At 56.9% G+C, this 20,735-nt stretch overlaps 2 protein-coding genes across 3 annotated transcripts; one reads left to right on the forward strand and one right to left on the reverse strand.

Moving 5' to 3' along the window:
- Positions 1-3,870: 3,870 nt before the first annotated feature.
- Positions 3,871-11,254, forward strand: NDUFS7 (NADH:ubiquinone oxidoreductase core subunit S7). Of its 2 annotated transcripts, none has more exons than XM_081076441.1 (8): positions 3,871-4,251; positions 5,550-5,583; positions 6,446-6,514; positions 7,001-7,118; positions 8,388-8,567; positions 8,636-8,682; positions 9,426-9,514; positions 11,095-11,254. In XM_081076441.1, the coding sequence occupies exons 1-8, from the start codon at positions 4,236-4,238 to the stop codon at positions 11,190-11,192; spliced, it is 651 nt and encodes a 216-aa protein (XP_080932567.1). In that variant the 5' UTR covers positions 3,871-4,235; the 3' UTR covers positions 11,193-11,254. The 2 variants fall into 2 exon arrangements, with proteins under 2 accessions (XP_080932567.1, XP_080932568.1); XM_081076442.1 differs by having other exon boundaries at positions 4,143-4,251; positions 10,976-11,254.
- Positions 11,255-11,316: 62 nt separating this feature from the next.
- GAMT (guanidinoacetate N-methyltransferase) lies at positions 11,317-14,778 on the reverse strand. Its single transcript, XM_081076440.1, has 6 exons — positions 14,526-14,778; positions 13,554-13,699; positions 13,326-13,389; positions 12,970-13,037; positions 12,687-12,797; positions 11,317-12,202 (listed from the first exon to the last, which is right to left on the reverse strand). The coding sequence occupies exons 1-6, from the start codon at positions 14,704-14,706 to the stop codon at positions 12,062-12,064; spliced, it is 711 nt and encodes a 236-aa protein (XP_080932566.1). The 5' UTR covers positions 14,707-14,778; the 3' UTR covers positions 11,317-12,061.
- Positions 14,779-20,735: the final 5,957 nt, after the last annotated feature.

Consider the following 20,735-nt stretch of genomic DNA (forward strand, 5'->3'; position numbering starts at 1 on the left):
ATTGGCATATTTTTCTAGTTTTCTCCTCTGCGTGATTTCCTCTCCCAATGCTTCCAGAGTCCGCTGTGTCTCGTCGTGTGTTTCCAAGGAAAACCAGTGTTTGTAAGGCGGGACCGAAGACCACCTGCTCTCTTGTGTTCAGCATTTGCTGTGTTGCTCGTGTACCACAGCAGATGGATGGAGACCTTTCTGCCCAGTCTCGTGCGGGGAGTGAGTCTCCGCTCCAGCTGAATGCCACGGCACCCTGTCCTCTTTGGGTTTCCATGCAGCTGTCCCAGGGTTGAGTGTTGTGGTCTCGGTAATGGGCACGGGTAGCTGTGATGATCCATGTGGCCGCTGCTTCCACACGGGGACCAGCTAAGGTTACTGTGTGCACAGCCTGGGCTCACTCCCCTGGCCCTTGATCTGGAAGCCACGGAAGCAGGCTTGCATTCCTACCCGAAACATGAGACATGTCCCAGGGCCCCAAAGGCCCCTGGCTAGGGGCCCCAGCTCTGTGTAGGCCCGTGCCTGTTTTCACTGGCTTGTCCTCGAATGGGTGCCTGTCAGAGCAACACACCAAGTGATTTAATCCAAGCTGGTGCAACACTGTATGTGGCAGTAAACGTTGGTGACATTAACTTTGAGGCCCTGCCCCATCATCAGTACCCTGGCTGTACTGTCACACTTGGGCAGGGTCAGCGCCCCCACCGTAGTGACTGGATGGGGCCCTCTCCTGATGTCCCCCTCACTCGACCAGAGTCACTGCAGAGGGCAATCAGAAGGAGATTCCCATGGAATCCAGGGCGGTTGGAGCCCAAGTAGTAAGGAGCTGCAGAGAGCGTCTCAGGTTGGTTAGCGAGGGGGACATGGCATTGAGACGGCACTTGACGTCGAGGCACCAGAACCCGGCCCGCGATCTTCCTCAGTGGATTTTGCTCAACTCTGAGAGCAGGAAATCCAGGTGCATGGCCCAGGCCCTGCTGTGGTCCCTCCCAAGTTGGCCTGAGGGGCATCTGGCAGGGTCCCAGCTCGGGGATGGCCTGGAGGCCAAGAGCTGACATGCAAGGGGGCCACCTGCCTGTGGTGGAAGGCTCTGGATGCTGCAGAGCCTGGCACTGTCCGGGTCACTCTTCTGGACAAAGCGAGGTTCTGTCCCCACACAGGATGACCCCACCCATGCTGTCAAAATGGGCCTTGGCTCCCTTCCAGAAAAGTCGGACTGCGCCATCTGCCGGCAGACCCTTCTCGAGACCAGTTGGCCTGGAACAGTCTGACGTGCAAATGCATGGCTGCTCTTCGTGGTGACAAACATCTATGTGGCCTTGGTGGAAACCCCACAGCCCTGGGACTATCCCATTATTGGGAAGTGTTATGGTCTCATTTCTTTGTGAACCTTCAGTGTTCCAAGGCTGTTCAGATGGGAAGTCAGGGCCCTCTGAGCCATCTTTGCTTTCCTGGGCCCTGCTCACTGTCTCCCTCCAGTGGGCTCTGGGCCTTGTCCAGGGAGTCTTCTCAATCGTGGTCCTTGCTCCACATCCAGGTCCTGCACCCCAACACATTCAGTGCTCACTGTGTTTTTGTGGATTCCGAAGGTGCTTGTTTTCAATCTTCGTCCTGAGGCCACTGGGGCTGTGGGTGGTGGTGTAGGTGGGGGTCTGTTCTCCCTCCAGTGGTTGGTGGCAGTAGTTAAGGAAGTCACAGCCAGCTGAACTGACTAGCTTGCCAAGTGAACGTTCTAGAAAGCCTGAGGTGGCCAGCTGCCTCTGAAGCACAGAGACCAACTCCACCCAGCACAAGGTGGGGGATAGAGCCGGGGCACCTTCCTGCACTTCCCATTCTCCATGGTGACGGCTTCCCTCCAACCCCTCACTCTGGGCAGCTGAGCCTGTGTCCCTGACAGGGTGCTGTCCCTTTGCCACTGCTGGTACTGGGGCTGGTCATTCTTTGTGGGGGGCTGTCCTGGGCACTGCAGGGTGTGCACCAGCCTCCCTGGCCCTGGCCAGGAGCACGCCCCATAAACCCATGGGTTGTGCGTCTTTCGTCACTGTCACCATGTCCATCACCCTGAAGGCAGTGACTCCTGCCTGCCTGCCTGCCTCCACCCCTTCCCACTGGACTTTGTCCAGCTGTTGTCTCAAAGCCTGCACTCCACTTGTCTTCCCCCCACCCCAGGGCCTCCTGGGGCACTTGCCCCGCCCTTCCTCAGCCGAGCCAGCCTATGCCTTCCCTAAGTGGGTTTACTTTCCCCCAGCTCTAGCCCTGGGAGGTAGCAGCAGCACGTCTCTACAGAACCACTTCCCGGAGCTGGGCTTCTCATTGCTGGCACCTCTTCAAGTCTATTTATCTGGAAAGTGGATTTTCAAAAGACAGTACATGCATAGGGTAAGATCTCAGGCCACAGAGAAGTCTGTCTGCACAGTGAACATGGATCCCCTCCCACCCTGATTCCCAGCCTCTACTGGTGTTTCCTGTGCTTCTGGCCCCCACTGCCCACCTTCCCCTCTGGCCTCTCCCTTCCCTCTTCTTCCTCCTCCACTTCCTCCCCGTCCCGCTTCCCCTTCTCCCTCCCTTCTTCTCTCCCTTTCCAGGGAGGCCCTGGGTTCCTGAGACAGGGAATTATTATCTATCACTGAGTAACAAATTATACCAGATACCCAGCAGTTGGAATCAGTGTTCTCACAGTTTCTGTGGGTCAGAAATTCAGGAGCAGTGTGGCGGGGCGGCTCTGGGGTCCCTTGAGGTCTCATCAGATGTGTCAGAAGTCACAGGACAGGAGCCTCAGCTCTTCGGGTACCTCGATCACGGGGCCAGGTCATTGGGGGAAACAGGAAACCCAGTAAAGCAGAAGGTTAGTTAACTGTCCACATTGGTTCAGGAGTTTTAACAATGTATCACACCAGTGTAACATGATAACCACAGGTGTGGGGTACAGGGGAACTCTACTATTTTCATTTCTTCCTAACTTCTGTAAAGCAGAGTATGCTAAGATACAAAGTTTATTTAAATTTAAAAACCCAAATGCAGAGCATGGCCAGTTGTGGGAACTAAAGGGAAAGGGGGGTTGTGCATGCACCAGAATTTCAGAGTCCCATCAGAAAGCCCTCCCTTTTCCTCTGCTCTTCCCTCCTGTGTGTCCCCCCTTTAGTGGGCAGGCTTGGCCTGGTGACACATCCCATGCCCAACCCATGCCTCTCATTCCCCAGGGAGCTTGAGCTCCCTAAGAACAGAGACCAGGCCTGGCTCAGCACCAGCACAGGGTAGGAGTGTCCCCGCTAGGAGGCCAGCCCTGCCACTCACCCGCATTGGCCTGTTTGGGCCTTAGTTTTCCTACATGTGAAATGGGCACAACAGGTAAGGTGTATTGTCAAAATGAAACGACATACAAGTGGAAAGTGTTTTTGCAAACTTTTTCCAGTTTTGGTGTTCAGTAGTGTTTATTGCAATTACCACGGGTTCTAATGCTACCACTTAAAAAATAATGGGAAATTGGGAGGGAGAGAAGGACGTTTGGGCTGGAATCACAGACAGGAGCTTTGAGTGCCTTGCTCTGTCCGTCCCACGTTGGCATGAATTAGCAGCAATCCTGCCTTTCATCTGCAGTTCAGTTTCCGCGCACCAGCCGAATGGGGTAATATTCTGGGTAAAATATGTCACAAACGACACATTTCTGGGGACGGGAGACGCTGGACCAGCTCGGAGGCTCGCTTAAGGAGCCAAAAAGGGGTTGCCGAAACCCGGGATCGAACCAGGGACCTTTAGATCTTCAGTCTAACGCTCTCCCAACTGAGCTATTTCGGCTGGGCAGGAAGCGTCGCTCTTTCCCCTACTTCCTGCTGTGCAGCCGCACCCACCTTCGACTACAGTTCGTCCTACGTGCAACGACGGCGTGTGCTTCATAGGGCCGCGCCTGGCAGCTCGCCGCAGTGCCGTCTCTGTGGCGCAATCGGTTAGCGCGTTCGGCTGTTAACCGAAAGGTTGGTGGTTCGAGCCCACCCAGGGACGGGGGTGGTGTTTTTGCTTCCCCGGATAAGAAGAAGGTGGGCAGCGCGCCTGCTTTTTCTGGGGCGCTCCGCACGGAACCCCTGTTCTTCTACCCTCGTGGGGCGGGCGGCTGGGGACGTCCACGGCGGCGGAACGTTCCGGGCCTGAGTTCAGTTTCCGCGCACCAGCCGAATCGGTTTGGGCGACGGCCCCTAGCACCCGGAGGGCTAAAGGGGACGGACCTCAGAGGTTGTCTGAAGGCCGAGACCAAGATGGCTGCGCTAGCGGGTGAGCGGGTCTGAGCGCCGGGGTCAGGGGCCACTCGGGAAACTGAGGCCGGGGGAGGGCGCCGGGGCGGGAGCCAGAGGGGCCAAGGCTCGGCACGGGGTACTGCCTTGGAAGTTCCCGGGAGAGAGGCGGCGCGGGGATTGCAGCCCTGACGGGGGGAAACTGAGGCCCAGAGCGGGGCCGGGACTCGCCGGGAAGATCTCGTGCTTCACAGCGCCGGCGTCCCACCCTGCCCTGCTCCCGGGACCTTTCCCCTCAGATTAGTGATTAAACGCATAGCGTGAAATCCGCAGTGTTGCCAAGGAAAGCAGTGCCCCGAGACAGGTGTCGGGATTTTGTCTCGAAACCGGGTGGGTGAGTCCCCATCCAGGCACGTGGCTATTGACGCCCGGAGGGGCGAGGTCCGGGGCAGGTCCAGTTGCTATGGTTTTGAAGGCGGGGTGCACACGTCCCTTTAAGGAGCTGTGTGCAGCCCCTGTGACGCCGTTAGGAAACGTCTGTGGTTTCTGTTGGTGAAAACCAAGGGTTCTGCCCCTACGGGTCCTGTGGTTTGTTGGGGACTCTCAGAATTGAAGAAAGGTCAATTTTCAGTGAGCCGTTGGTGACCACATCGAGGTTGTTTTTCTTTGCCGTGCAAATTCCCGGGTCTACTGATGAAGGGCGTTTACTGGGCTGTGAGCTTATGCAAAACCCTAAGTGTTCAGGCAACTGAGGTTCAAAGAAGGGCAACCCCACAGGGGCTGGGCAATTAGGCTGTCGCCCGTGCTGGTGTCTGGGTTCATTTATTCGACAGACATCAGGCACAGCGAAGGCTGGGGGACACCGGGGAGCCCCAGGAGGAAGCACCACACAAGTATGCACAGGCCACAACAGAACAGGGTGACAGGCTTGAAAGGGCCTGGAGGGGCTGGTGGAGACCCAGGTTTTTGAGTTGAAACCTGCCCATGAGAAGGGCTGGCCACGTGCACATGTGGGGCAGGGTTCTCCCCGTGGATGGAACAGCACGTGTGAAGAGCAGCACTGGCACATGTGAGGACGGAAAGGTGGCCCAGGTGTGGAGCCTGGATCTTCTCCCAGGAGCCGTGGGGTTTTAAGCAGGGGAGTGGCACTGTCTGGTTCATATTCTGAAAAATCAGTCTTGGCCAAACGTTTAAGTGGAATTGAGATACACTGGGGGTAAGAGAGAGGGTGGGCCGGGCGGGGTCCTGATGGGCTATCTGGCCGATCCAGGAGCCTGAATTTGTGGCCTCTGGTGCTGTCCGTAACTCACTGCCCCCACCCTGTGGCTCTCTCTGCAGCTCCCAGCCTGCTCCGCTCGATCCTTGCTCTGCGGTGAGTGCCTGTGTCTCTGACTCTGATCACCCATCATGAGAGCCTGGCAGGGAGGGCTGAGACTGGGAGGGGAGTGGGCGCAGAGTGCGTCAGAGCAGCAACAGATGGGCCGGCCGGCAGAAGATCACGCAGCAAATGGGGCAGCACTGGGGCCAGCAGTCTACTCTCCAGCAGGTGGCATGCGGACCCCTCAGTGGCAACAGTACACATAGTGACAGGGCCTGGGTTCAGACCCTCGTGCTCTAGTGTCCTCAGGACTCGTTACCTGTCACAGGAAGACAGTCGGTGCATTTGCTAAGATGGCATCCCCATGCAGGCCTTCTCAGGATAGGAAGGCAGGTGGCCACCAGGCCCTCTGTGAGGATACAGCCTGGAAATTGCACCCCCAGCGCCACGGACCAGAGACAAGGCAGATCTAAGGAGAGGGCCTTCCTAATGGAGGGGAGTTGGGGGCTTTGAGGAGGACATGGATTAGGGCTGACTGCTTTGTTTTGATGAGGACTTTTTCCTAGGAATAAAATACATATTCACTGTAAGACAAACAGAAAATGAAAAAAAATGAGAGCAGTGTTAATTGAAAACCAGGCGCCAGCAGACTTTTTGTTCTGTGAAGGGCCAGGTGGTAAATGTTTTTGGCTGTGCAGGCCACATGGTCTGTGTCAAGACTACTCAGCTCTGTCTTTGTAAAAAGAGCTGCCAACAGCATGGAAATAGATGGGTGTCGATAAAACTTTATTTACAAAAACAGTCAGAGGGCCAGATTTGGCCCCTGGCTGCAGTTTCCCCGTGCCTGCTCCAGGATAGCTCATCACATCTCGGGGCGCCCCTGGCTCCTCCTCATGTACAGTCTGTCCCCTTACAGCTCCGGTGTGGGTGCCGCTGTGGGGGTGCGCTGTGTCCATGCCAGTTTGGCTGCTGATGGTCCAAGCAGGTGAGGCCTTCCTGGGAGTCCACATACCCTGAAGCCCCCTGTCTTGGCACAGCAGCGCCTGTGATGATTCGAATGTCTTCCCACCACCTGACAGGGATACGTGGTGGGGTCCCTACCCTCAGAGCCCTGCCCAGCCCCATCCTGCAGGTCCAGGCCAGTGGCTGCTCATCCCCAAACAAGAAAGGCCTTTGCTAAAGGGTGCGTCCGCTGAGCTTGTTTTCCAGATGGGGAAACCGAGTCCCCAAAAGCATAGGGGCCTCAGGGTGAGCCGAGGCGTGTCCATGCCATCTTTCATTTCTGTGTTGAGCAGGCATGTCCTGACCCAGGCCTGGCCCCACAGCTCCTCCAAGCACTGACCCCGGGACGAGCTGTGACCATGGCTTTGCTCCAGGCTGGGCCCCAGAGTAGGGGCTGTGGGGGTGGCCAGTGCCCATCCCCCGGGGTCCTGCCTGGCTGACACCTCCCTGTGCCTTGTCCCATGCCCAGCATCCAGCCCGCTGTATCCAAGCCCGGAGCTGTGGTCCCCAAACCCAGCGCCCTTCCCAGCAGCCGGGGCGAGTATGTGGTGGCCAAGCTGGACGACCTCATCAACTGGGCCCGCCGGGTGAGCCCCAGACCTCCTCCTGCTACGTGCTCACACACGTGCCCGCCTGTGACCCAGGAGCTGGCAAGCTCCCCCAGAGGCTTGTGATTCTGTCAGGTCTCCCCACCCCCAGCCCCGCCAACTCCTTACCCTCAGTGTCCCTACCCCACCCTCTCCTCCATGCCTCAGCCCCAGTGAAGATGGCCCACCTCCCTTCTGTAGTGCTGTCTTCTGTTCATCCCTCTTTCTTCTCTTTTAATGTAAAAGTAATTTTTTAAACTGGAAATGTAATGCCTGTTGAAAACAGTAGCTCCTTCCCAGCAAAAACCCTAAAAGCTGGCCCTGCCCCCCAGCATCAGCCATGGAACAGTTTTTGTCATGTGTCCCCTCCCTTAAGTTGTGTGCTCAGCCTGTCTTCCACTGGACACATGTCCTGTCTCCCAGGACACAGGCTCCTTTCATTGCCTGAGGGGTGCTGGGCCAGGACAGGCTGCTGTAACAATCCCCCATTGACGGCCGTGTGCTGTCACTGTCACACACGCCACCTCAGCGAACACCCTCCCAGGGCCTCCAGCTCCAGGACAGAGCTGTCCACTGTGGTCTGGTTTGTGACCGTGAACACCCAGCGATGAGGTCAGGGTCAGCCAGCTCAAGTGCCCATCAGGCAGCCCCGCCATGTTGGGCAGCCCTTGTGTCACCTGCTTTAGCACGTCAATGGGGCCACTTCCAGGTCCCAGGTTAGACACCGCAGCAGAGAAAAGTCTGGCAGAGGAGCCCAGACATGGGGAAATCAGGTACCAAACAGATGGACGAAAGAGTTGGAGGGTGGCTGAGGGCTTCCTGGAGGAGTCGCTGGACACCAGGAGGTGTTGGGGACATGACCCTCAGGGTCGGCCTCTGCCACGTGTGGTGCCGGAGCTCAGAGCACTTGGTAGGATGGGGTTCAGGGGGTATTGTGTTACGGGAATCCTGTTACGAAGTTAAATTTCACATGGGGTTTTATCCTTCAACTTCTTTTTTCCTTTTTTGGTAACGTGGCTACTGGGAAGTGTTGACCCACGGACCTCGTTCACTTGACCTTCCTGTCACAGCCCTGGGCCAGGGTAGCAAGCTCAGGCTGGTGATAGGTGTCCAAGGAGCCTGGAGGTCATGTGGTTGCTATGCAGGGGCATGGCTCAGGTGTCATTCTTCGGCAAAGGCTAGAACGCTAGTGTTTCCCACGTGAAATCACCCACTTTTTTGAAACATGGTGTCCAACCATGTACTCAAGGCCGACTCCCCGGCCCCCAGAGCTCGCTGTGGCCCATGACCTTCGGCCTGGCCTGCTGTGCCGTGGAGATGATGCATATGGCCGCGCCCCGCTATGACATGGACCGCTTCGGCGTGGTCTTTCGAGCCAGCCCTCGCCAGTCCGACGTCATGATCGTGGCCGGGACCCTCACCAACAAGATGGCCCCCGCACTCCGCAAGGTAGGCCTGGCCCCCTGCCCGCCGCCGCCCAGGCCCGAACCGTTCACAGACCCTGCCGTCTCTTCCAGGTCTATGACCAGATGCCTGAGCCACGCTACGTCGTGTCCATGGGAAGGTGAGTGCCAGGCGGGGCCAGGGCGTGCCCGGGACACTGGCGTGTATCCTCCCAGTCTCATATCTGCTGTCCGATCAAGGCTGTCGAGGTGTAACTCACGCTCAGTAAACGCCCACAGCTCCAGGGAGCAGGATGGAGACTGAGGCTTCTGTGTACCCTGCCCCTTCCCCAGGACGTCCCCTCACTTAACGTCGCTCCGCCCCCAACAGCCCACTGAATTCCCTCTGTTTCTTTGCTTCATGAGCATAAATGACGTCCTCCTCTATAGACAGCTAGCATTGTCCTCACCATTTTCGCTTGTAGTCATTTCCCTACATCGTTAAAACCTGTTTAGTCACTTAAGTTGTTTGTTTAGAACATTCCATCACCCCAACAAGAAGTCCTGTCCCCATCAGCAGTCACCCCCACCCCGCCCCAGCCCCTGACAACCATGAACCCACTTCCTGTCTGTGGACGTGCCTGTTCTGGACGTTTCCCATAAGTGGAATCACACACTGTGTGTGGCCTGTGTGTCCGGCTTCTCTCACGAGCACCGTGTGTTCAGGTCCGTCCATTAGCTTCTACTCTTCCTGGTCCTACAAAATGTCTCAGGTGGCTATTGTCATTCCTGTGACTTCATGTTCTGTCTTGCCCTTTTTGACAGCCCGGGCACCTGCTTGCAATCAAAGGTGGGTGGATTGGGGGCAGGGGCCCAAAGAGGGGTCAGGCCAGGGGTGGCCCTCACAGCCCTCCTTCTCCTCCAGCTGTGCCAACGGAGGGGGTTACTACCACTACTCATACTCCGTCGTGAGGGGCTGTGACCGCATCGTGCCCGTGGACATCTATGTCCCAGGTAAGCCCACCACCCACGTCTCTGGGCAGCTGGGCCTTCAGGTCCCCATGAAGGAGCCTATCAAGCCTGTGACCCTGTCACGGGTTCCCCACGTCTCCACAGACACAGTAGGCTCCCCTTGTTTTAAAGATGAGCAGATGCAGGTCTAAGAAGAGTGATACCCAGCATTTCCCTTCCGTCATCCCTTTAGGGGCTCCCCAACTTTATCCAGACATTGGACCAGGCCTGTGACGAAGTGGTTAGGTTGAGCTGTATGGAATTGCTGATATTCAGCCATTTTTTAGCTATGGTTTTATATGATTCCACCTAATAGAAACAAAACCAAAGAAATCCAATTCAAAACCAGGAAAAGGTTCCTGAAGGCCAGGAATAGTGTCCAAGAGTTCTCGTCCTCAGGACAGGCAGGTGAGACCCCCTCCGACCCTGGACTGCCAGGGCAGCCAGGTTCAGCAAATAAAAATGCAGGGCACCCAATTAAATTTGAATGTCAGAAAAATAATGCATAATATCTTTTATATGTAATTATGACCCATATGATATTTGGGATATAGTTATACTGAAAAAGGTATCAGTGGTTTGTCTGGTTTGCAGTAACTAGGTGTTCCTATTGTATCCCACTGCCCTGTGGGACTCCCACACCTCCTCCCAGGGCCCATCTGCAGGGTAGGGGTGGCCTCCCGGTCACGTGCTGACACCTGCCAAAGGCAGAGAAACTGGTTTTGACATCGGATTACAGCTCGTTAGGAAATGGAGTTCATTTGTTTAGCGTTCTGCAAATATTTATTGACTGCTTTTCTAGGCCTGGACCTATCTTGGGCAGGACTAGGCCAGGCCCTAGGGAGTCCCCAGGTTGGTGGGAAGGAGCGTGACACAGATGTGCCCAACCCTGCCTGTCAGGCAGCCGAGGGTACAGTGGGTGGGGCTTCGAGGGAGGTATGAGTCTACCCTGCAGGCTTGTTAACCTTGACCTGGAGCCAGACCCTTGGTCAGTTACTGCTTGTCTGATGCATAACCTCAGACAAGTCTCTCCAAGCCTCAGTTTCCCCATCTATCAAATGGACTTGTAATTATACTGTCAGTCACTGCGCACTGCAGGATCAGCTGGGAATAAATGACTGACAGTTGTTTATCCAGCCACCTGTGGTTGTAGTTGGCCTTCCAGGCCTGTCGGGGACAGGGACCAGGTTCCCTTCTGTGGGCTGCCCTGCCCACCGTACTGGCCCAATCCCAGTGGTGGGCCAGATCCTCAGCCTTTGCAGTGCAGACTCATGTCATGCTGGGGTGAGGGACCATCTCAGCCCTTCCCACCCTGTTAAGTGGCCTGGACGTGGCTGCCCAGCCCTCAGCCCACCCACGGTCCCCTGGTCACTCTCCCAAGGCCCTGAGCCGCCGATCCTTTCCTGCCCCACGTGGCCTCTGCTTACTGCTCCCAGCGGGCCCCTGACCTTTGTTCTGGTGCAGGTGCCCATGGCCAGCAGCCAGGGGAGGGACAGTGGCCCCAGTAGGGCCCAGAACCCAGTCACTGGTCACAAGGCCCTGCCTGCCCAGGGCAGGGACACTGAGGCCAGCCCCGCCCCCAGGCTGCCCACCCACGGCCGAGGCCCTGCTCTATGGCATCCTGCAGCTGCAGAAGAAGATCAAGCGGGAGAAGAGGCTCAGGATCTGGTACCGCAGGTAGTGCCACCCACTGCCGTCGTCGTCATCGTCCCAAGATGGTCAATAAACCTGAGAAATCCAGCTAGACTGACTGCACTGCCTGCGTGTTGTGTGGGCCAGGGGCAGGGGTGGGAGATAGAGAGGTGCCCACCAAGCAGAGAGCCTGCTCTGGGCTGGGCATGGGCAGGGTCACTTCCCAAAGATACTGAGGCCCTGGAGGCAGATGGCTGGGTCCACACTAGCCCCTCCTAGGGGTCCTGCACTGCCCCGCCTTGAAAGAGGGGGAGCCGGGTGGGGGCTGGGCTGCCCCTGCACTGGGGCTGGAGAGGAGGGCACAAAGTCAAAGGTTTTGCTTTGAGGCTCAGCCTGATTGGATGGGACCAGAGACCCTCCTCAGTGGCCTAAGGACCTGGGCCTGGGGGCTGCCACCCTCCATGTGGTCCTGACAGTTCTGTCTGACCCCCTTCTGGACCCCAGCTGCCAACCACAGGGAAGGAGGGGCAGCTGGCCCCTGCAGCCTGGGTTTGGAAAGGGCCATTGGTGATTGATTGGCGATGTCTGCCATGGGCAAGAGTGGCCTCTTGGGCTGGCACACAATGGAGAGCAGTAGCCCACCCACTGACTCCCTGACTATCCATTTAACAGACTTATTTCCCCTTTTCTGGAGGGATAGGAGGAAGAGTGAGCATAGTTTTGCGTCGTGCTAATTGGCCGGTCCAGTGTTTATTTCATCCCCATGACCCAGGAGGGAAGCTGTGCTGGTTCCCTTGCAGAGGTTAGGGAAGGTGGCTGGGGTCACACAGCTGGTGTGGCCTCAACTCCCGGGGACTGAGGCCAGAGCCTGTGCTTTGGGCCACAAGGGCACTGAGTAGGAATGTGGGGGCAGCGGGCTCAGTGCTTGGTGACCAGGGGCATGATCACCCGCGGGAAAGCGTAGTAGCGGCAGTCAGCTGGCGGGACCAGCTCCATCACCTCCACGTGGATGTTGTCTCGCTGGAAGCCGGCCTCCAGCAGTGCCGGCACCTGTGTTTCCTACAAGACGAAGGGGCCAGGTCACCTCCAGGCTCTGGAGCCCCATGACAAACACACACCGGCACTCACCCTTGCTTGCACAGCCTTTGCCAGTGCCAAGGCCCAGAGGCTGTAGCAGTCCCCACCGCACACCCAGCTGCTGAGACAAGGCAGAGGCCCAGGCCTGGGTGGCAGGCTCCAGGTGTCTAAACTCGGGCAGCAGCTTCCTGGCTGTCATGTCACCAGTCTGCGCACCTGCTCATCCTCACAGGGAGAGGGAACAGTGTGATTGAATCAGTAGACACACCAGGGTGGAGGAGGGCACAGCTTGTCAGCCAGGTGGGGACCTTGCCTGATTTCCACACACAGTTCTGAATCCACCCAAGAGAGCAGCCCAGAAGCAGGGGCAAGCAAGGGACCCTCCCAGGTCACAGGTGACTGCAGCTGCCCTGAGTCGCTGGCGGAGGTTGGGGAGGAGTGGGCCCAGGGAGCACTAACTGCCCACCTCAAACATGGTGTTGATGTCGTTGTACTTGGACTTCATCAGCTCCCCCCAGGAGGTGAGGTTGCAATAGGTGAGGAGGCCCCCTGGCTTCAGCAGACGAAAAGCCTGGCCCTGGGAGGGGGACAGCAGTACGGAGGGCGGTCAGAAACGAGTGGAGAGGGTGCCCTGTGTATGGACAACGGCAGACGTCCTCACCCAGCCAGATCCCACGCTGGGGGCAGCTTCAGACCCCCCCCACTCTGATGAAGTTGAGGCAGTATGAGGACCCCCGCTGCAGTCCTACCCTGATGAAGTTGAACTGATGCGTGTGCCACGTCTCCTCGGACAGCGGGTATGTGTCATACAGGATCCCTGCACAGGAGGGCAGAGCCACATGGTCAGGGCCAGCGGCAGCCACATCAAGGTGACGGCTGCACACGAGGTGGGACTCGAATGCAGCCTGGGAACCCCAGCAGCTGTGCCCCAAGTTCACGGTGCCTCTTCTAGGAATTGCATCCAATTCAGGTGTCACCACTCTGTTACCGAGCGCCATCCCCTGCCTGGGCTCTGCCGCCCCAGTGACACATCAGCAAGTGAAGAGGGGGCTAATGGGGGGAGTTCAGGCAGAGGATCCCCTCTCAGCCCCCAGACACCTCTCACCATCAAAGTGACCGTCTGGCAGGGTGGGTGCCACCTCCTCCCACAGGCCTTTCAAGGGAACCACCTTGAGGCAGGGTAGAGAAAAAGAGAAGACTGAGGGTCACAGAGGTCCCCGGGACTTCACTGCGGGGGGTGTGGGGTGGGGGGCAAAGGGACTCCCAAGGGAGGAGACCACCTGCCCCTTCTGCACCCCTCCCCCAGGAGTCAGGCGGAGACCTGTAGGCCGACCTTGTGTGGCTGCCGCGGGGCCCACTCCCGGAGCCGCTGGAAGACACCCTCATTGCACTCGATGATCCAGTGCTCGTCAATGGCAGCCTCCTGCACCTTGGTGGCCGCAATGGCCATGCCAAAGCCCACTTCCAGGACTCGGCCCCCTGGACACACAAAGAAGGGGGCACAGAGAAGCTTTTGAGCCAAGGATGGGAGGGAACAGCGTGGGCAGCTAGGGAGGCAGCAGAGTGGCTTTTGGGACAGATGGGGGGGGCGAAGGGGGCGGTCAGACTATGGACTTTGAGCCCGGTTCCCGTTATGTGCACCGGTGGGGCTTATCTCTTGACTTGGTTACTTTTCGCTCCTCCTCCTCCTACCCACCCCCACGATGAAGCTCGCAAGAGAAGGGCTAGACCAGGATTCCAGGCCAGGGCCTGGAACAATCTGGGGGGCAGCGGGAGAGGTGATCCCCATTGGACTACGGACCGTGGCCCAAGGACCGCTCACCCAGCCCCTGGGGGACGTGGGCACTCCTCGGGCTCTGACACAGGCGCGCAGGGTCACCCCACGACACCTGTCTCTCAGCCTCAGGTTTCCCAGAGCTATTCTCAGCCGGAGTGGGCGGGGCCTCCCGATTCCGCTCAGGAACGTTCCCCACGTGCGCCAGGGCAGCGCCCTGTGCTCGCCGCCACTCTGTCCCCGACCTCAGGCGGGGGGCCGGCGGCTGAGTTCCACCCGAGGTCCCACGGCTGAGGACCCATCCCAGGGTCGGGACCTCATTTCCTCTGGAGAGGAAGTTCCCGGTACTTAGGGGCGCCTACTATGCTGCGTGTCCGCAGCTCCCCCTTTTATTTCCCCGGCGCCCCCCGCTAGCAGCCCCATTTTCCACGCGAGGAAAGAGACACCGAGAGGCTCCAATGCGCATCAGCCGGAGAGCAGGCTGGCCCCGGGCCTGGGCGCCCCCGGTCGCTCGGCCGGGCGGGGGGCTACCTTTGGAGGCGGCGGCGGCCGCCAGCGCGTGCATGTAGGGGGTCTCCCAGCGTTCCATCACTGGCTTGCCCAAGATCTGCAGGTGTGTGTCCGATGCATCGTAGGCCGCGGGCGCCGCCCGCCACGCGGGGCTGCAGTTCTCGCCCGGCGCGAAGATGGGGGTCGCAGTGGGGGCGTTCATACTGCCGGCTGGACTGCGCGCCGGAGAATCGGCTCGCAACACCCCGGGCTGGTCCCTGCAGGGCCTTCTGGGCCGGGGGCGTGGCCAGGGGCTGGCGGGTGCGAGGGGGCGTGATCAGGGGTTGGGCCCTGGACAGGGCGGGACCGAGGCGGGGCGGGGCTAGGGGGGAACCCGCGAGCGGACTAAGCGATGGTTAGAGCGGCCTCTAGCGGCCGCTGAGCAGAAGGCGGCACCACGTGGGTCCGGAACCCCAGCGGAGGACCTCTCCTTGAGCTTCCACCGCCTAGTCTGCGAAACCGGCACAGCAGCAGCGAGCCCTCAGAGTCTGGGGCCTCGCCTTGTCACTCTCCTGCCTCAGTTTCTCATCTGTCACTGCCACAGAAAGCTCCCTTCCTTGCTTAGAGTGGAGGGATCGGGCAATTTTACAGAAGCTCTTAGAAGTACCTTAGGTTTTTAAAAAACATTTTATCTTCAGAGATGCTGCAATGGGTTCTTCACTCATTTCACAGACGGGGAAACAGGCTCCAAGAGGCATAGCCGTCAGTCTCATGGCCACGGGGGTGAGGTGTGGGGGCCCAGGATTAGAACCCTGACAGCCCCACAGTGACCACAGGCTGAGCTGCCCGTCCTCTTTCAGGAGTTCATTTCACTTCCCCATAAGCTTGGAGTCAGCTGAGGCCCCAGGAGCCTGATGGGGGGACTCATGGTGCAGAGGCCTCCAATTCTGGGGACTGACATGTGATCCCAGCACTCTACTGTCCCTCATGCACAGGAAGTCAAGCAGGGCAGCCCCGCAGAGACTCTGGACTCATCCCTGCTGCCTCTTCCCCAGCTCAGGGCAGCATGAGCTCAGCTGCGTCCTCTGCCTTCCTCCCTGGGACCTACCCGCAGGCCGAGCTGCGTTGGCCGCCAGGCTCTGTGGTGTGACTTCCCTTTTCGATCTCGCTGCACATCAGGCCGTCATTCATGAACCCTGAACACTCCATTCCTGCCACCCGGTTGAACACGTGTGGAAACTGAGGCCCAGAGAGGCTGAGGTCAGGATTTGAACCCAGGCAGCCTCCTAAACAGCTCTTGAGTTCGGTGCCACTGTGTCCATCTCTCTGACCAACAGGGCTCCAGACTCCCCACACCCGCCACGCACAGCCCTATCCTGGCCCTGCCCACTGCCTGTAGAGCTCTCGTGTCCCTCTTGCTTCAGGGTCTCAGCACATTCTCTTCCCTCTACTTGGGCAGCTTCTCCTCTCTCCTGGCCTGGATGCCTTCGCTCTCTGCTTCATGCTTGAGCCCACACCTGCTCTCTGGAAGGCCACCAGGTGCCCCGAAGGCTGTTTTATCACTGAGCACCTCTCCTTGCCATTTCACTAACTAAAGGTATTTCTTCGTGGCTCTAATGTGTGTCTGACGGGTTTGGCACATAGAAAGTGCTTGGCAAATCCTGAGTGATTGGGGTCTACTGCGGTGTAGATGTGACAGCCCCAATTTCATGAGATCCTCAGGAGGGGCAGGATGAGTAGATGTCATTGGGCACCTGGGGTGCACTTACGCTGCTTTTCACATCAGATGAGTTCATCCCATCTGGTTTCCCCACTGCCAGCCGCTGTCCTGGGCACTTTGCAGGCCTGCACCCCAGCATCCTGGGGACCCCACCCATGACCCCCCACAGGGGATGCTCCCCTGTGCACTTGCTAAATGTCACCCAACTCAAGGGATACCCTGGGATGGCCGCCCAAGACAGAAGAAGGCAAGCTGTGCTCATTAGCCTTCGCTGTGTAACAAATCATCCCAAATGTAGCCACTAAAATGAGGCACGTTTATTATCTCAGTTTCTGTGGGTCAGGAACCCAGTGCCAGCCCAGCTGGGTCCTCTGCTTCACAACCTCTCACGGGCTGCAGGCAAGGTGCCACCAGTGCTGGAGCCGCCTCTGAAGGCTCAGCCTAGGAAGGGTCTTTTCCAAGCTCACTCACTGGTCATTGGCAGCATTCAGTTCTTTTTGGGCCATGAGTCCCTGGGCCTCAGTTCCTGGCCATGTGGGTCTCCCCAGCGGGACAATGTGCTTCATCAGAGCCAGCAAGAGAGGACCTGCTAGCAAAAGGAGTGGGCACCCTTTATGAATTCATGTGCAATGAACTCCAACAGATGTTAGGTGAAAAGGCAGGGAGGGGCGACAGAGTGTAGAGTGTGCAACAGACTGTGTGACAGGTGTGTGTGTGTGTGCATGCGCACATGCACACGTGCACACAGATAGGCCTGGTATTGTCCCTCAGAGATTGCCCTGTAAGGACACTGAAGATGCTGGTCAAAATGCTCCATAGTGTAGGGGGAGATTTCCATCTGGGGACATTATTTGTGTGTTTGTGTGATACAACACATGTAGCGTAAAATTGACCGTCTTAACCATTTTTAAGTGCACAGCTCAGTGGCATTAAGCACATTCACACTTCTGTGCAGCCATCCCCACCATCCATCTCTAGAACTTTTCATCGCCCCAAACTGACACTCTGTCCCCATTAAACATTAACTCCCCTCCCCTCCCCCAGCCCCTGGTCCCCACCGTCTACTTTTTGTCTCCATGGATTTGACTCCTCGGGGGACCTCCTGTGAGTGCGATCACACAGTATTTGTCCTTCTGTGTCTGGCTTATTTCACTGAGCATCATGTCCTCCAGGATCATCCACAGTGTAGCAGGTGTCAGGATGTCCGTCCTTATTAAGGCTGACACTCCACTGTATGGATGGACCACATTATGTTTATGTGCTCATCCATCCATGGACACTAACTCGGGTTGTGTCTACCTTTGGCTGTTGTGAATTGTGCTGCTATGGACTGTTATGTACAGATAGGTATCTGTTTGAGTCCCCATTTCCAATTCTCTGGGTTTGAAAGGAGTGAAACTGCTGGATCATATGGTGATTCTATACTTAACTTTTTGAGCAACCACCAGACTTTCTGCCCAGGAGTACTCCCCCACTTCCAATCCAGTCCAGAGGCTCCTCATCCTATTGGCTAACTCTATACAATCATGTGATCCCAGTTTGCCCAATCAGGCCTTCCATTACCTGGTCATAACAATTGGTTGAACAAGGACATGTGACTAAGGTTGGACCAATCAGAACCTTCCTTGGAACTTTTGCTGCCTCTTGAGGAAGAGGTGCTGACCTTCTGCTGGAGCTGTTCAGCTGATGGTGGGGGTTGACCTATAGCTGTAGCACCATCTTTGTCCCCACAAGGTGGGGAGACTGTTGAGGAAAAAAGCCAAGCAAGAGAGGATGACAGAGTGGATAGGTGGAAAGATGGATGAATCTTTGTGACATTCTTTGATCGTCCTGAATCCAGCTGAGCCTAAAACCAGCTGGACCAGTGGGTCTCAACCAGCGGCAATCTGTCCCCGAGGGGACACCGGGCCATGTCTGGGGACATCTGTGGTTGTTACAACCGGGGGTGCTCCTGGCATTGAGTGGATGGGAGCTGGGAATGCTGCTCAGCACAAAGAACCACCTGGTCCCAAATGTCAGCCATGCTGAGGGGGACAACCCTGAGTGACATCTATCCCTGGGCCTTTTAGTTTCATGAGCAAAAAATTCCCATTAAAAAACCAAAAGCCAGTTTCAGTTTCTCTGAGTGGCAACCAAAAGATTCTAATCAATTTGGGAGGTAAGACATAGGCAGGGGTTTTTGGGGGTGGAAGCTGCTGATGGTGGCCTTGGGGCTCCACCCCCATGGAGCTGAGCACCTGTGCAGGATCAGTGACAGGCTGGGAGGGCATGGGTCCGGCCCTATACTTTATTTTTAAAAATAGGCTTAGTTTTGATCTATAGAAAAGTTGCAAAGACAGTATGGAGCAATACCCGGCAGCCACTTTCCTCTGGTGTCAGAATCTCACATTAGCATGGGACACCTGTCATTGATACATTATTATTACCTAAAGTCCTCTGTTTTTTCAAACTTCTTTACTTTTCCCTGAATGTCCTTTTTGCCACACGAGGACTCCATCCAGGACCCACATGAAATTTAGTCACCACGTCTCCTTGGGCCCCTCTGGTCTGTGATGGCTTCTCAGACTTTCCTTGTTTTTGATGATCTGGACAGTCTTGAGGGGGACTGGTTGGGTAGTTTGTAGATGTCCCATTGGGGTTTGCCTGGTATTTTTCTCAGGGTTAGACCAGGGTGATGGGTTTTTGGAGGATGACCCCAGAGGTGAGGTGCCCTTCGCATCCCATCAGATTCAGGGTCCTTGCTGTCTACATGGCTGATCACAATCAATAGCCACAGAATCTCTCGAGTGTGGGGCCCACTGCTCAGAGCCGAATCCCTGACCTGAACAGCAGCAGGTCGGCCACCTTAGTGTTGGATGTCAGGAGGCCCAGTTGTGACATCTACCACTTCTTTGATGACCAGGGTTGATTACCTTTCTATTTTAATTTTGGTGAAATTCACATACAATTCAGCATTTTAAAGTGTACAGTTCAGTGGCATTGAGTGCATTCACAATGTTGTGCAGCTGTCACCTCTCTCTAGTTCTAGAACATTCCATCACCACAAAAGGACACCCCATCCCCCTTAGCAGTCACCCCTATGCCCCTTCTCAGCCCCTGACAAGCTCTAACCCACTTCCTGTCCCTGTGGATGTGCCTGTTCTGGACGTTTCACATACATGGAATCACACACTGTGTGGCCTGCGTGGCCGGCTTCTCTCATGAGCACCGTGTGTTCAAGGCCCATCCACATTGCAGCGAGTGTCAGCGCCTCCCTCCTTTTCATGGCCCAGTGACACTCCTGTGTGTGGACGGGCCACTCTGTGTTTGTCCATCACCCGCTGATGGACACTTGGGCTGTGTCCACTTCTTGGCTGTTGTGAATCCTGCTGCTGTGAATTTGTTTTTTTAAACATTTTACCATAAAGCCCTCACCATATCCCAAGCCCTACTTCAAACACTTAACACATACTTAACACCAAATTCTCACAAAAATTCACCAAGGGAGGTGGTATGATTGTCTCCATTTTATCGATGGGTAAACTGAGGCATAGAGACTTTAAGTAACTTGCCTGGGATCGCATGGCTAGTGGGTGGCAGAGCTGGGATTTGAACCCCACAAGTCTTAACCCTGGTGCTCTGCTGCGAAAGCTCCATTCTGCCAGTCAGCTTTGCAGCCCTGGGACAAGAGATGACCAACGCAGGAGGAAGAACAACCCAGACCAGTTCCAGTACCCACCCCCAATTCCTCACCTGTTGGAACCTAAATCCTCACCCTTGCTCTGCAGATTGTACTGGAAATGCCCCACCTGGGGTTGGGGAGTCTGGCTTCTTCCACAGCCACTGGGACCTGGACATGAGTCAGCCCAGCCAGGCTGCCCTGGAATTTCCCTGGGGGGCTGGGCAGATCCAAGGTGAAGGTTCAGGAAGTCCCAGCACAGGTGACATCAGCACTGGGGCAGACAGCCCCAGAGAGGGCAGGGTCTCCATCCACCTCCTTGGACCCTCACCTGGCACTCACGCTGCAGGGACCAGCTCAGGAAAGGCCCACATGTTAGTGCCCTGTCCTGCAGGCTGTCCCACTCCCTTGTGGCCAGGGAGCATTGTGGGGGAGACTCTATCCTCCACTGTGTGCCTGGAGCCTGGCCCCAGAAGCACCAGTAAAAGCTTCTTGGATGGCCATGTGGCCTCCCCCTGCCCCACCTTGCAGCCGATATCTTCTCCCTCCTGCATTCACCTGCACTACCCCCCTGCACCCCCCCTAATAGCATCTCCCCTGACTCACTAAACCCCTCATAGCTCTCCACTGACCCGGGGACAAAACCCACAGAGCCCCCTCCTCCGGTGTGGGGTTGGGGGTGAAGGGGCATCCTGAACATCCTCCCCCCCCCCAGCTCTCCAGCTCTAGCCTGTCTCTTGACAGAAGTTCAAAGTCTGGCTCCTACTCTTGGCTTTCGGCAGCAGCTCAGCCTCCATGGCTTTCTCTTGCCACCAAATCAGTTTCAGCAGTGCAGCCCCTGGGCCTCACCCCGTCCAGCCCATGTAGGCAGAGC

This window comes from Rhinolophus hipposideros (assembly GCF_964194185.1).
Source record: "Rhinolophus hipposideros genome assembly, chromosome: 16".
Lineage (NCBI taxonomy): Eukaryota > Metazoa > Chordata > Mammalia > Chiroptera > Rhinolophidae > Rhinolophus > Rhinolophus hipposideros.

Bases quoted from the DNA above. Each gene is read 5' to 3' on its own strand.
- NDUFS7 (XM_081076441.1), top strand. The intron at 5,584-6,445 runs GTGAGTGCCTGT...GTCCCCTTACAG, and splicing joins CGCTCGATCCTTGCTCTGCG to CTCCGGTGTGGGTGCCGCTG. The intron at 9,515-11,094 runs GTAAGCCCACCA...CCCCGCCCCCAG, and splicing joins CGTGGACATCTATGTCCCAG to GCTGCCCACCCACGGCCGAG.
- GAMT (XM_081076440.1), bottom strand. From the start codon at position 14,706: ATGAACGCCCCCACTGCGACCCCCATCTTCGCGCCGGGCGAGAACTGC. The intron at 13,700-14,525 runs GTAGCCCCCCGC...TTGTGTGTCCAG, and splicing joins GGCCGCCGCCGCCTCCAAAG to GGGGCCGAGTCCTGGAAGTG. The intron at 13,390-13,553 runs GTCGGCCTACAG...CCCTGCCTCAAG, and splicing joins CCCCGCGGCAGCCACACAAG to GTGGTTCCCTTGAAAGGCCT.